The sequence below is a fragment of the Protomyctophum parallelum genome, assembly GCF_964188405.1.
Source record: "Protomyctophum parallelum genome assembly, chromosome: 14".
Classification (NCBI taxonomy): domain Eukaryota; kingdom Metazoa; phylum Chordata; class Actinopteri; order Myctophiformes; family Myctophidae; genus Protomyctophum; species Protomyctophum parallelum.
Genome location: NC_139709.1, coordinates 17,985,713 through 18,000,946, shown reverse-complemented (window position 1 = coordinate 18,000,946; position 15,234 = coordinate 17,985,713). Strand labels below are relative to the sequence as shown.

Sequence of the window (15,234 nt, the reverse complement as noted above, 5' to 3'; positions counted from 1 at the left end):
AATAATTGTGATTACAAAGCACAGGGAAATAATAAGAACCATACTTTCCGCCAGCAACTCAATCTTTTTGGCAGTTGTTTTCTGCTGCATGTTGATGTGAGTGTCTAACAACTATTGACTATAGGGGTTTGCTGTGAAACGCTCATGCAGCATACCATGAGAATAACCTAAGCTGTGCTTGGTCTGAATAATCTCCATCGTAAACTTCTGTCCATTTCCAGTGAAGTCCCCGAAATGACAAGATGCTAATAGTTCTCTCACTCTCCCTGTGTCGTCTTGTCCATCCCTGTCCAAATTGGCACATGTTCTCCTTCACAAGGGAGACTACGAAGGCAGATCTATCAGCCATGGAGGTGGATCCAGCGGCCAGTGGAACTGACAGGGACCGGGACAGGGACCGGGACAAGGACAGGGACCAGGACAGGGGTGCGAGGAGACCTCGCCGTTACATCACCCCGGGGGACAGTCGCACGTCCGAGAGGCATCGGACGCAGCCCATCACATCAGCAGAGCGCCTGGAGTCTGATAGGTAGACCTGCAGGACCAAACCCATGTTATTTCAAAATCCACTTTATTGTTCTACTGGGATTTGTCACTCACCGTACACAGCATTCGTTGGTTGACAGGCATATGTTATATAATTGCGCTTCCTATAGAGGTCCATAATATTCCAAGCTAGTTTCATCAACATTATTATAATGATTTTGATTAAACAAGCCTGAATTATGTGCAATAAAGTAGAATAAAATAACTTTGTAAAATAACTAATAGTGGTTACAAGGGTGATGAGACATTATGTATTTCACATTATGGTGCTTTCAGTACCAGACGCCCATAAAGGTTCAAATCTGTTTGTATTGAAATCAGAATTGCTTTGTTCATCACATAAAGGTCCCATAATAACGTAGGTGCAGGAATGACAATAATAATTGACAATAAGAGGCATGTCCCGTGACAAAAGATAACAGGATAACAAGAATTCACATTCAAAGCTTCGGACCAGCCGCTGAGGACCTACTGTACAACAAGACATGCGTAGCCAGTATATTATGTACATTCACCTTCATATAATTCTGAATTGTACAGAGGTCACAGGGAAGGGATTCTATCCAAAGGGCTTCATCCATTAAAAATGGGAAAGCACTACATTGTAGTGCTTTCCCAGTGCTTTCCCATTCCCATTCCCATCATACATTATGTCATATGTTTTCAGGATTCAAATTCAAAATCCAAAGCATCAAAAGTAGCAGATCTACAAGCTCAAAACATGTCGCTTTGCGCTTTATTTTGAGCTTGTGGACCTGTTTCATTTGATCATGCTTTTGTGCGACGCTGTACTATGATCAAGTAAGGCATTCCTTTACTAAATAAAATCACACTCGACGTGAGGGGCAACCACCAGCCACATGGTGTCTTGTGTCGTCATTTTGTACCCTACACAAAAAGCTGTGGACTGTGCTCTAAAACCAAACATAAAAAATCCCATAGACTAGATAAAGTTAAAATATGTAGATACAAGGTTTCTGCCTGCTAGCAACGATGTATAGCATGGGTTCTTCAGAATCGATCTCAGGGCTTAATGGGTTTATGTGGTTTTATGATTTCAGGATTAATGGTGATGAGGGTTCAATCATTCACATGCTGTGGTTTACTTTTCATGTCTCCCCATCAGGTCCCGTTTGAGTCCCACCCAGCTGCAGGATACTGAAAGCAAGTCCTGTCTTTGTCAACTTCTTCATGTTTGATGCACATAAGTCAAATCATAATCAACTTAACTTAAATGTCCTCCTTAAGTTTCTAACCTTTTTATATATTTTTCTTTTCCAGTGGGTGAGGAAACACTCGACGAGAGAGCCAAGATGAGCGTGGCAGCGAAGAGATCACTGTTCAGGGTACGCAACCGGGGCGTCATGTTGTTATAACGTTAGTGAGTGCTCCCCAGTCGTATTTTAGGGGGAAACAGTAACATAAAATTAATTAATAATTAAATTAATTAATAATAACTTTAATGGCAGGCTAACTATTTCTATGCTGTAGTATCAATACTCTACTGTAGGCTATCTTTGTAATTATATCTCACAGAGATATTTGCCAGCGATATTTGCCGGCGACCTGGGGTGGAGAGGGTTGACAGCCCAAAGCACTTCTTCTGTGAGGAGGAACCCAAAAGCTACAGACTGTAGTACAACTAGCAAGGAGGGTTTAAATTCAGCCTCGAGTTCCACCGAGGCTGTAGCTCGAGTTCTGAACCCCCAAGCGACAGTGGGGGCTCTAGCATGCAACTTGGACACAGGCCGGGTCTGATCAGCCTTAATTGGCCGGGTCGCCTGGAGGAGGGTGTCTGTTGCAAGACCCGAATCAGTAGATGTTTTATTTACTGCCTTGCTGTTTGCATTTACAGTATATTGCAACATGTCTTTTGTCCTTCCAGGAACTGGAGAGGACGTCTGACGTGCCAAAGCCTCGGTCTCGCAACGCTGCGGTGGAGAGGCGCCTGAGGAGAGTGCAGGACCGCTCACACACACAGCCTGTCACCAACAAGGAGGTGGACAACATCACTGCCTCGTAGGTGTCACACCAATGTAGTACTTTCACTTGTTTTACCTTAGCGTTTTCAGTTTAGGTTCGATTTCAGTCTCTTCTCTTCTCTTCTCTTCTCTTCTCTTCTCTTCTCTTCTCTTCCTAATCATTGTCATCTTCCTCAGTGTGTTTTTTCCTCTGTTCTCGTGTTGCTCGTCTTCTTCTTGTGTGTGTGTGTGTGTGTGCGTGTGTGCATGTGTGCGTGCATGACACTATAAAGTGACCCTGCCATGTCTTCACAACCTGTGGCTGTAGCACGTGCATCCAGTCCTGCTCTAGCCAACACCTTCAGGTACAACTGACCTGGAGAGTGTGTGTGTGTGTGTGTGTGTGTGTGTGTGTGTGTGTGTGTGTGTGTGTGTGTGTGTGTGTGTGTGTGTGTGTGTGTGTGTGTGTGTGTGTGTGTGCGTACGCGCTCACATGCATGGTCGGGCTGCCTCATGCCTCCTCCTGCTCCTAAGCCTTTACCCACCTCGTTATGTGCTACTGGGTCCATGTTCATATTACATTTCTGCACTGATATCTGTTTGCGTTGTGCAGCTTCCATTTTATTCTACTATACTCCCCTCTGCTGGGCAATGTGCTTTACTTCACCCAGCTCACATTACTTCCAATTTGTGTTGGCTCAAATGTAAGCTTCTTTACCAGGAATAGCCATTTACTCCTTATAGAGGGATGAAGGTGTTGTCTACACAATAGCTCATTAACCACTTTAAGGCCTATATGCTTGGTCATACAACAAAATAGCATAGGCAGCTGATCCACAAGCGCACACTTGCATTGCGACCCGCTGTGAGCTTATATATCTGCTTTTTCTGAAAACGCCAGGGTTAAATGGAAATTAATTGATGATGACAAGGATCAGATATTGTATAGAAAGGCCAAAGGCCAAGCTGGTTAAAGCTCTCAGGGTTGCTGGCTTTGTACGCCTCCAATTGTGTTTAGTGACCAAGGTTAAACATAACAAACCAACCACAGTCCAATGCATTGCATGACTATACCAGTGTGTTTTTCTTTTAAATGACACAAAATGAAAGAATTTAATTAAATGAACATTCGTTTACATACATTTAAACATATCTGTACAGTTGCTTCAGAAATTAGACGTTTGGCCCCGGGACCTAAACTAGTGAAAACAGCAGATCTACAAGTTCCACAACGTGTCGCTTCGTGCCACTTTGTGAGATTGTAGCTAGCTATTGTAGATCAGCTATTGTCACTACTTATTAACATTTGTTTTCTAATTTCTTTGAATTTTCTTTTATTTCTTCATGAAATTACTGAAACACAAAAATCATTCAATTGGTTTTTAATTCATGAAAAAAGGCACCCATGAAAATGTGTCCGTGACCCACAAATGGACCCTAAACTCCGGTCTCATTTCACTCCCCATGCAGCCTCCACTCGTCCTCCCAGCCTGACGCAGGGGCCCAGGACCCGGAGAAGGAGAACGTAGAGCCGCCACCCCTTCCAGGCCCAGGGGGGGCGGAAGAAGGACCGGGTGACGGGCAGAAACCCAACCCAGACGAGCCTGACCTGTCCACGCTCAGTCTGTCCGAGAAGATGGCCCTGTTCAACCGGCTCTCGGAGGGGCCCGGGGCCGAAGCCGGGGCCGTGGCCGTGGCTGCGGCTGAAGCCGCGGTCGGAGCCGCGTCCAGGGGGGACACCCGCCAACGCAGGGCCAACACACGCTTCCAGACCCAACCCATCACCCAGGGAGAGGTGGAGCAGGTACACTCATTTCACTGATCTACATGTATAGGGCAGATTACGGCGACAATGACCAATGCTCATTCAAATCAAACAAGCAAACAGAGGAGCATCACTACGACATCTTAGCCACCTTGCTTGTGACCTAACCTGGAGCCTTCACCATGGTTTTGATCAAGAGAAAAAATGGGGGGGGAAATTAAACTAGAAAGAGTCAACATAATTAAGATCGGCAAAGTGCAGGTGCAATGTTGAGCAGTGAACTAACAGTGTTGAAACTTCAGTCTAATTAATCAGAGGAGAATCAACAGGGTTTCATTTGTCATAAAACTAGAGGATTGTCACGCCTAGAGGTTCAAGCAGTAAAATGTTGGTACAGCAGATCTGCATAAGACTCCACTGACAACAACAGTAGCACAATACACACTACATAATACTGGATTTTAATGAAACAAAAAATAAGATGAAACAAAAAGATAGACATACAGTTAAAACGTACAGGCAGATGTGGAGTTTGCATGATCTCCCCGTGTCCCCTAGGGTAAGTAGTGGTTGGAATAACGTGTTCCAGCCACGCGGCACGCGCTACATCCAACCGGGGAAATCCCCCCCCCCCCCTTCAGGTGAGAAGAAGTGGCTTGGACTCCTCATGCATAGAAGGAAGCATGAGGTCAGTCTGTTGCTCTCCCCAGGTTGTCAGAGGAAGTGTAACGCCCAGGATTACATTAGATAATTGACACAACAAATGGGTAGCAAAATTGTGGGATAAAAAAAACACAATGTTACAAAAAGCACTGCAGTGTTCACTATACACTCAAATCCTCACAGTGTTACAAAAGAAAACACAGTGACAGTGTGACTCCGGTGTAGCTCTGAGGCTGTGTGACCTCATTTGGTCACTGCCGGTTCATAACTCGCTGTGTGTTCAGCGAGCTCGCTGTTTGCCTCTTCACGATCCATTACGTTTCCACCACCGTGCTGAACGTCTACAGTAGTATGGAAGCTTCTTATTGGGCTAGCCCCTCAGCTAGAGGCTGTCCACTTCCAGGTCAGTAACATTTTACTGCAGCAGCAAGGATGTTTTCCTTTTTCTTCGGTGCACTATGACTATACTGTACTGTACTGCCTGGAGGATGCTGTCCTCTGTGCAGCCTGTACTGACTGACAGTCAGACTGTGATGGAAGAAGTACTCCCATTTTTTGTGGACTATTGGCTTTTCAGCACTGTAGCCTATAGTGCATAGTCTCCCAAGACCCAGTAACTAACATCTGATCAGCTCTAATTTTATTATTATTATTACTATGTACTATTCTTCTAAAAAATATGTTTTCTCTGTAATACCGATGAATATAAACTTAACATACAATATGTTACATGTTACATGAATCAATTGATTGATTGATCACTAGTAAGTAAACATGCTCTGAAAATGCACGTGGCCTCCCCATCTGACCACTTCTGTTAAGTCCGGTGGGTGGGCCGTGAAACTCTGCTCTAACCAGCATCCATTCTGAGAAAACGAGTGTGGAATGTCAGTAAACTGTAATGACCTCACCTCGACTATGCTTTGCTGGTTAAGCCAGATGTATATGTTGTCGTACATGGCGTCTCGTCACGGAAATAGCCAATTTTCAATCTTGACTTGCAGTTCGGTTATTTTAACCGGTGTACATCAGTGCACTAGTAGTTTTGGTATTGTGGGCAGGTGCCAAATCGAGCTGGAAAGAAAAATCTGCATCTCCGTGAAGCTTATCATGCTCTAAAATATCCTGATAGATGGCCGTGTTGACTCTGGACTTGATACAATAGTAGACCAATACCAGCAGATGACAGGGCATCCCGAATCATCACCGACAAGTTAAACTTCACAGTGGAGGCAACACTATATCACAATATCTACCGTGTGAGACATACGACTGAACAATACATTACAAATTAAATCAGTGGTGACTGTCCACATGCAGGATGCAGAGCCGACAGTTACATCTTTGCTATGTAAGAGGTCATCTAAGAGGAGGAACATGTAAGATCACCACGCCTTAAGTTGTATTCATGCTGTAGTGACCATTGTTCATGCTGCCATGCGTCGCTTGGGGAAGCTTCCAGGGCTTCTTTCCATATTAAGTATGATTGCTTCGTACCTTGCCTGAGTACGACTGACATCCTGCCCTCTCCGCTCCCTCGCATGCTCAGCTTTCACATGATTAGGAATGTCATTCCGTACCCGAGGACACTAGTCCACTAGTTTTCACCCCATTATGTAAACTGTAGGCTATACAGGAGTCTCATGAGTACAGATGAGCCATACTTGAAAGCACGTTTTTAAAGTAGACCTGGCCGTGGTTCGTTATATTATATGGTACAAACACTAATCAAACTGATTAAAATGATTGTGATGCTTTTGCTGGGGACCCCTGAGGGTCCCGGGATACCATTTTGAGAACCACTGCTGTAAAATGTACACTGCGATGTAAAATGTTTATTTATGACATATGTAAATATTTGGAAAATAGCTCAAATAATATACCCACCATTAGAAAGCTAAGATGAGGAAAGAGGAGATTTCCTGCAATGCGAGCAATTCAAAATGTATTTTTCAGCGACATCCGTTTTTGGGAAGCAGATCACAAACGATATTCCTCCCCGTACCGCAAGGTTTCTATTTCCCTTTGTTTGGCCCCTTTTAGAAACACAGGGAAAACAAGGACAAATGTAACAAAAGTGCCAGTCATTCTTATATGAAATGAACTGCTACATACATACATGACATGTACATTATGATTGCTTCTGAGAGCTCAGGCCCCTCCATGTTGTGTTTGTTTTGGAGGCTCTAAAAGAGCACCTCTTTTTATAGCAGCTACAAGTTAGCAGCTCTTACAAGCTTGCTCATACATATAACATAACTAGCACTGTATGTTTCATCATGCTGCGCTGTATCCACTTTTGGCCTTTCACAAAAACTGCTTCTCTCACAATTATAATGAGGTCAAATCTGCCTTTGATATTGAATGTCTACACTGCAGAATGAAAATATACAGTTCAGTGCACAAATTGCAACCCAATCATTTTGAAATGGAAAATATCTTCTTTGTCGGTTTCTTAAGTTGAGTAGCGACAAAACTGAATGTTCATCTAGAGTTCACATTTTTCATAAAAAATGCATTATATTTCAATCTAGACTAAACATGCCACTGCAGGCTGGATTGAAATATGGCTGGTCTAGGTAAAGATGGGCCACATCAGTGACAGATATATGAATCACAAAAGTCAAATGGTCTCGCCGTCATGCTGTCAAATTATTGGAAAAAAAGAACATGCAAATTCCACACAGAAAGGCCATTTCGCCAACCCCGCCTCAGGTATGGGCACTGAGGGGGGAACACGCCCCCAGCGCCCAGTGTCCCCAGCGGGAATCGAATCCAGGACCTTCTAGAGGCGAAAAGCGCTACCGACTGCCACCGTGCCCCCTAATGATTGAAACGAGAGATTCACAGCGTCTGGTATAGTTGAACTCTGATATTAATGGAGTTGGAACAACTAAGGTTCGGGAGGTTTGGCCAAGCAGAAGACAACCCACCTGCCTGCCATCTCCTCCCTTGCCAACCAATACTCCGCCCTTGCCAACCATGCCACCACTCACCCACTTCCAACTAGCCTGGCCACTCCTACGTCGCCCATTACCGTGGGTACTTAAACTCAACTGTCAAAAAGTGCCCTGTGCCAGTTTCTTGTAAACACGCACACCCTAACGTTACCAGAGACAAATCTTAGCATTTTTCCTCTGCCACCAAGCCAGCCTAACAAGCAACTACTATCATGTCTGACCGAGGACTCGCGGTGCCCGATCTTAACATGTTGCTCTTCGCACACGCCGAGGAGAACGAAGACATGTTCGGTACTCACCAGGACGATCCGAATGCCGTGCCCAACACGCCACCGAGCCAGCACGGCTCCAGGTCAGCAGCCGTGGCACCTCCTCGTCCCGCCGCGTCCGATCTCAACCGGACACCCCGGGAGTTTCGCGGGGATTCATCTCCCTCCCCAGCTCTCCAGCAACATCACCGCGGCGCCTCCTCGCGCGGTACGAATGACTCGGCGCCGACGTTAATGTCGGATTGGACCGTCGTCGGACTCCAGCGTGCACTCACCGCCAAAGGGATACCATTCACCAGAACCGCCAGAAAACAAAGCCTCTTCAACCTCCTCACGACCACCCGCATCCCACAACGAAGCAACAGCACCACAACAACAACAACACCAGCCTCGCCAGCCAGTGCAGGTCCGTCGCACCGTCGTGACGCCACGCGTCGCCCTCCCAGCCCAGGAGAAGCCCAGCAGGCACCCGCTCGGCCGAGAGGTGGCGTCGTTACGCGGCAGGCAGCTCTGCCACGTCGCGGAAAGAGGAAGGCTGCCACGCAGCGTCCCGCGGCCACCGTGACATTTCAGAAGCAGCCTTTTTCTCCAGACGTCCACCCTCTCCACCCCCCCTCTGAAGGAGCTCCAGCCACCTCAGCTCTCTCCACCCCCCACACGGCCAGCGTTTTCCATCCACCTCACACCTCCCCATTACTATATCCTCCTGGTTCTTTCCCCCATGCCCAACCCGTTCCTCCCCCCCATTTCCAGCAGGCAGCACCCCACCTCCACCCCCCCTTTCAGTACAATCATCAAGCCCCATCCCCCCTAGGTTTCCCCCCAGCCATCCCAGGTTTTCCCCCAGCAGCACCTAGCGCCCCACACACCAATGTGTCTTCTCTCCCCCCCCACCCAGCGTTCCCCACCGCCCCCCCCCCCTCCTTCTCCCTCTTCACAGCAACGCCAGCACCCATCCCGCCATCCGCCATCGCGCTCAACGCCCCCATGGTCCCCTCACACCTCCGTTCACAGATCTTACAAGGTACGGACATCGACCTCTCATCCCTCATACGCCCCTCCGCCAGCACAGCCCAACACCGGTCAGTAGATCTCGGAGGAATCGCCATCACCCTCCGAGATCTCTCCCCATCCACTTCCGCCGTCCTCACACCCACTGAGTTTGTACTAGCATTTTCAATATACAGAGACATTCTATGCACCTCATTCCCCTCCCGCCGCCAAGAACTGGACGATCATCTTTACATCTGCATGGACCTTTGCACACGGTTTGGAGGCAGCTTGTTCTACGAGTATCACCGTCAATTCTCCGCCAGGGCCGCCTCCAGACTCCAACACTTCAACACCACCACCTACTGGGGCTCCCTCGAGCTGGAGCTATACTGCAGGATTTTCGCCGGTAAAACCTCTGAATCATGCAGTCTCTGCAACTGCCCCACTCATCCCACCACCCACTGCACCTTCAGAGCTCCAGAGCCCCGCCCCCACGCCGCACACCAAACCAGCTACGTCCCCCCCCCCCCTACTGAGCGTCACCACCTCCAGCAAGGTCTTCCCCACTTCCTCCAAGGCCAAAGACAGGCGCGGCCGCCCGCTGGTGTTTGTCGGCAAACAAATGCTATGCAACAATTTCAATGAGGGAGGCTGCGAACTGTCGTCATGCAAATTGCTCCACATATGCACCTTCTGTGGCGGCTCCCACTCCCGCCCCATCTGCACTGACAAACAGGCAAAACACCTTTCTCCCCAACACCAACCCCCCACACCCTAACCCACACCAGCTCCATCCTCCGCACCGGCTATTCAGGCCCCTCACCAATGCCACGCTCAAAGCCAAGTTCACTGTTCGCTTTCTTTGGGTTCCCGCATCTCCAACACCTCCCTCAGCCCAATGAGCCCCCTTTAACCACTCACTCACCCGACACGCCCAGCACGCACGCCATCGGGTTCGTAACAACAGCGGTCCAGTCGCCATCCGCTCCTGGTTCCATTCCTACCTCCACCTGGTCCCCGCCGACCAGGACTCTCCTCGGAACACTCCTTCGGCTACCCCTCCAGAACTGGAGCCGCGTCACAGCTCCAACAAGGGAGTTCCCGACCACATAACCCAGACTCTCGGCCCGAAGTTCTTCCCAGGCCCATCACAGCTACGTCTGCTCCAACGCGCCCTCCACGACGCCCACCGTTCCAGGGTCTGGTAACTTTAGAACGATACTTTTGGGGTTTCTACTATATCACTCAGGCCCACGCCTCGACCCCTAAGCCAAAGTATCCGGGTCCGCCCCCTCGAACCTCGGGTCCCACTATGTATTCATCTAAGCCTTGGCCGTTCATGTCGTGCGTAATTCTGTGCCTCGCACTACACGCACCCATGGACGACCTTGCTGCTTCCCTATGTATTCCATGCCTGGTCGTTTATACTGCGCGTCCCATGCTCGCATGTCAGAGCGCACTCATAGACGATCATGCTGCTTCACTACGTATTCCAAGCCTTGGCCGTTCATGTCATGCGTAATCTGTGCTTCGCACTCTATGCACCCATGGACGACCATGCTGCCTCACTAAGTATTCCAAGCCTTGGCCGTTTATACTACGCTCCCCATGCCTCGCATGAGGAGCACTCATAGACGACCATGCTGCTTCACTACGTATGCTGCTCCACTATGTATTCCAAGCCTGGCCGTTCATGTTCGTGCGTATTTCTGTGCCTCGCACCATACGCACCCATGGACGACCTTGCTGCCATGCATGGCCGTATATACTGCGCTCCCATGCTTCGCATGCCAGAGCGCACTCATAGACGACCATGCTGGCCCACCATGTTGTATGCAATGGATGTTTATGTTGTACAACCATACCCCGCTTCTTACTCCATGCAATGGCATTCGTGACAGCAATGACCATTCTCCACCCTTGTTCAATAAACCATCTTAAAGGGTTCCCATGTCTGATGTTTGGTCTTTCCTAGTGAACACAATGCTTGTGAATGTCAGACGAGATGCTTCTTAATGTCATAGGATGGATGTTATGGGGGAGAATAATTGTTTTATATTGGTTTATGGCTGGCTCAATTAATTCATGCACTGACCTTTCCACATGCAGCCTCTGTAGAAGGTTCATATTATGAATGATTTGCCTGTACAGCTGATGATCTGTTTACTGTACAGTATATGGCCCAGTCTAATCTAATCTGCTTCTGTCTCCCATCCATTCACCCATCATGTATTCATTCATAACCTCTATAACGATTATGTGTCATGTATTTTGCATTGAACGTTACAATTTGTATTTCTGTTTGCCTCTTAGGCTTGGTAATCATAAATTGCACAGGGCAGATATGACAAATAATTTAAATATACAAAGAAATCACTGACACATTTTTAAAAAATCAACTATTTCCGCTATATTATAAAATAGTGGAAATAGTTGATCTACAAGCTTACAACATGTACTATAGTTCTGCTATTTCGGCTATTTTTGAAAAATGTATGGACATTTGGAAACGATTGGCGATAATGCAAAAATAATTGCGATTGCGTCCTAATGTCTGACACTCTGTTTCTGTCCTCTGTCTTCCATACCCTGTGTCCCTCCTGACCTCCTGACCTCCTGACCTCCAGCTTCAGAATGGCGACGGGGTCAAACTGGAGCCTCTGTCGGCGTCTCTGGTCCGCTCCGTGGCCGCCGTCACCTCCCAGGCCTCCGTCACCACCGTAACCATGACGACAGCCGGTGGCGGCGGCAGAGACGGCGACTGTGTCCCCCTAGTGGGGACGTCCACCTCTGTCCCTTACAGTCCCGCCCAACAGCAGCCCCAGCCCCCCTCTACCTCCGGCGGCACTGCCGGCAGCCGCCAGGAGATGGGGCTGAGGTACTTCTCCATGATCCAGAGAAGTGGGGACCCCAGCCCCCCTGAGCTGGAGCCACCGACCACCTCCCCTCCCCTCTCCGACCACCGCAGTCTCAAAGGCCCCGCACCCCCTCCCCCCGCCACGGCGGAGGCGACCTCTGCCCTCCGCTCCTCCGCCGGGCACCGGCAGCTGGCGGAGAGGCAGGGGGGGGAGGAGGAGCTGGAGGGGAGGGGGAGACAGTGGGGAGGAGGAGCCGGAGAGGAGAGCCGCGGAGGCAGCGGCGGTAAGGGGCGTCTGCACTCCCCCGACAGGCACAGGGAGAGACAGACGCAGCAGCAGCATCAGCCCCCAGTGCCGGAGCCCCAGCCTCCACTCCTCGACAACACTCCCCCTGTCAGGAGGGGCGAGCCGGAGCCGGAGCCGCTGTCCAGCCGGCGAGCCGCCGAGGGAGACTCCCAGGAGAGGAGGGAGAGGGCAGAAGGAGGAGGAGGGGGAGGCTTCCTGAGAGAGGCACACACGTCCTCCACACACGAGCTGCAGCACACAGAACGGAGCGGTGGCAGGAGCCGGGCTCCCGTCTCAGGTAAGGAGGCTCCTCCGGTACGGAGAAAACCAATGATGGAGAGGTGGAGAAAGGACAAGAACAGGAAGACAATATGAGACTGAGAGAGAGGTACATACTGTACTGTAGAGATGGAGAGATGAAGTAAGGCAAGTAGGTAACTGACAGGAAAGTGAGAGAGGGGAAAGATGGAGAGACAGAGAGGGAGAGAGGAGACGTTGTCACGATGGGGCGATTCCAATTATCCTCATTGTCTCATGCAGAGTGTTTCCACACACGCTCGCATTCCGCCTGCTGCACACACTTGTCTCACTTGGGGGTATGTGATTTAGTTAGTGTACACATGGAGGGATACAGAGAGAGAGAGAGATGTCTGGTCTGGTGCTGAATCTAATTAGCATATCTTTCCATGTATTTGCCCTGTGGCTTCCTTTGTCTATAAAGAGGAACCAGTGGTCCCCCTGACAGGCAGTTTGTCAGCATGCAGAGATGTCTACATGCATGCATGCATCTCTAGATGTCTGCATGCATGCATGCATCTCTAGATGTCTGCATGCATGCATGCATGCATCTCTAGATGTCTGCATGCATCTCTAGATGTCTGCATGCATCTCTAGATGTCTGCATGCATGCATGCATGCATGCATGTTTTTTATTTATTTCTTTTACCAGGAATGGGCTGTGGTCTCTTTGCATGTGTGGTTTATGTCGTTGCAGCTATACAATCCGTTAACAGGGCTGACCTGGTTTTGACGTGCTAATAATGCACATTGCTTCCAGGGATGGTCTTTTTCTCATGCATGATGCACACATATACAGTACTGTGCAGACTAGCACACAGGGACATGAAGACATATACAGTACTGTACAGACTAGCACACAGGGACATGAAGACATATACAGTACTGTAACAGACTAGCACACAGGGACATGAAGACATATACAGTACTGTACAGACTAGCACACAGGGACATGAAGACATATACAGTACTGTACAGACTAGCACACAGGGACATGAAGACATATACAGTACTGTACAGACTAGCACACAGGGACATGAAGACATATACAGTACTGTACAGACTAGCACACAGGGACATGAAGACATATACAGTACTGTACAGACTAGCACACAGGGACATGAAAGACAATTTAAGACATATACAGTACTGTACAGACTAGCACACAGGGACATGAAGACATATACAGTACTGTACAGACTAGCACACAGGGACATGAAGACATATACAGTACTGTACAGACTAGCACACAGGGACATGAAGACATATACAGTACTGTAACAGACTAGCACACAGGGACATGAAGACATATACAGTACTGTAACAGACTAGCACACAGGGACATGAAGACATATACAGTACTGTACAGACTAGCACACAGGGACATGAAGACATATACAGTACTGTACAGACTAGCACACAGGGACATGAAGACATATACAGTACTGTACAGACTAGCACACAGGGACATGAAAGACATATACTGTACTGTAACAGACTAGCACACAGTGCCATGAAGATATATACAGTACTGTACAGACTAGCACACAGGGACATGAAGACATATACAGTACTGTACAGACTAGCACACAGGGACATGAAGATATATACAGTACTGTAACAGACTAGCACACAGGGACATGAAGACATATACAGTACTGTACAGACTAGCACACAGGGACATGAAGATATATACAGTACTGTAACAGACTAGCACACAGGGACATGAAGACATATACAGTACTGTACAGACTAGCACACAGGGACATGAAGATATATACAGTACTGTAACAGACTAGCACACAGGGACATGAAGACATATACAGTACTGTACAGACTAGCACACAGGGACATGAAGACATATACAGTACTGTACAGACTAGCACACAGGGACATGAAGACATATACAGTACTGTACAGACTAGCACACAGGGACATGAAGACATATACAGTACTGTACAGACTAGCACACAGGGACATGAAGACATATACAGTACTGTAACAGACTAGCACACAGGGACATGAAGACATATACAGTACTGTAACAGACTAGCACACAGGGACATGAAGACATATACAGTACTGTACAGACTAGCACACAGGGACATGAAGACATATACAGTACTGTACAGACTAGCACACAGGGACATGAAGACATATACAGTACTGTAACAGACTAGCACACAGGGACATGAAGACATATACAGTACTGTACAGACTAGCACACAGGGACATGAAGACATATACAGTACTGTACAGACTAGCACACAGGGACATGAAAGACATATACTGTACTGTAACAGACTAGCACACAGTGCCATGAAGATATATACAGTACTGTACAGACTAGCACACAGGGACATGAAGACATATACAGTACTGTACAGACTAGCACACAGGGACATGAAGACATATACAGTACTGTACAGACTAGCACACAGGGACATGAAGACATATACAGTACTGTACAGACTAGCACACAGGGACATGAAGACATATACAGTACTGTAACAGACTAGCACACAGGGACATGAAGACATATACAGTACTGTACAGACTAGCACACAGGGACATGAAGACATATACAGTACTGTACAGACTAGCACACAGGGACATGAAGACATATACAGTACTGTA

General features: G+C 48.1%; 1 protein-coding gene across 5 annotated transcripts in view; it reads left to right on the top strand.

Annotated features, from left to right (window-relative positions):
- Nucleotides 1–15,234, top strand: part of LOC310870393 (supervillin-like) — an 89,494-nt gene that overhangs the window by 36,512 nt on the left and 37,748 nt on the right. For 4 of the 5 annotated variants that reach the window (XM_083781592.1, XM_083781590.1, XM_083781593.1 and 1 more), the window contains 7 exons: nucleotides 320–529; nucleotides 1,673–1,710; nucleotides 1,828–1,892; nucleotides 2,432–2,565; nucleotides 2,801–2,872; nucleotides 3,978–4,311; nucleotides 11,785–12,598. In XM_083781592.1, the coding sequence (XP_083637718.1) occupies nucleotides 320–529; nucleotides 1,673–1,710; nucleotides 1,828–1,892; nucleotides 2,432–2,565; nucleotides 2,801–2,872; nucleotides 3,978–4,311; nucleotides 11,785–12,598 (1,667 nt within the window). The remainder of the gene's footprint in view (nucleotides 1–319; nucleotides 530–1,672; nucleotides 1,711–1,827; nucleotides 1,893–2,431; nucleotides 2,566–2,800; nucleotides 2,873–3,977; nucleotides 4,312–11,784; nucleotides 12,599–15,234) is intronic. The other variant, XM_083781591.1, reaches the window with a different exon arrangement.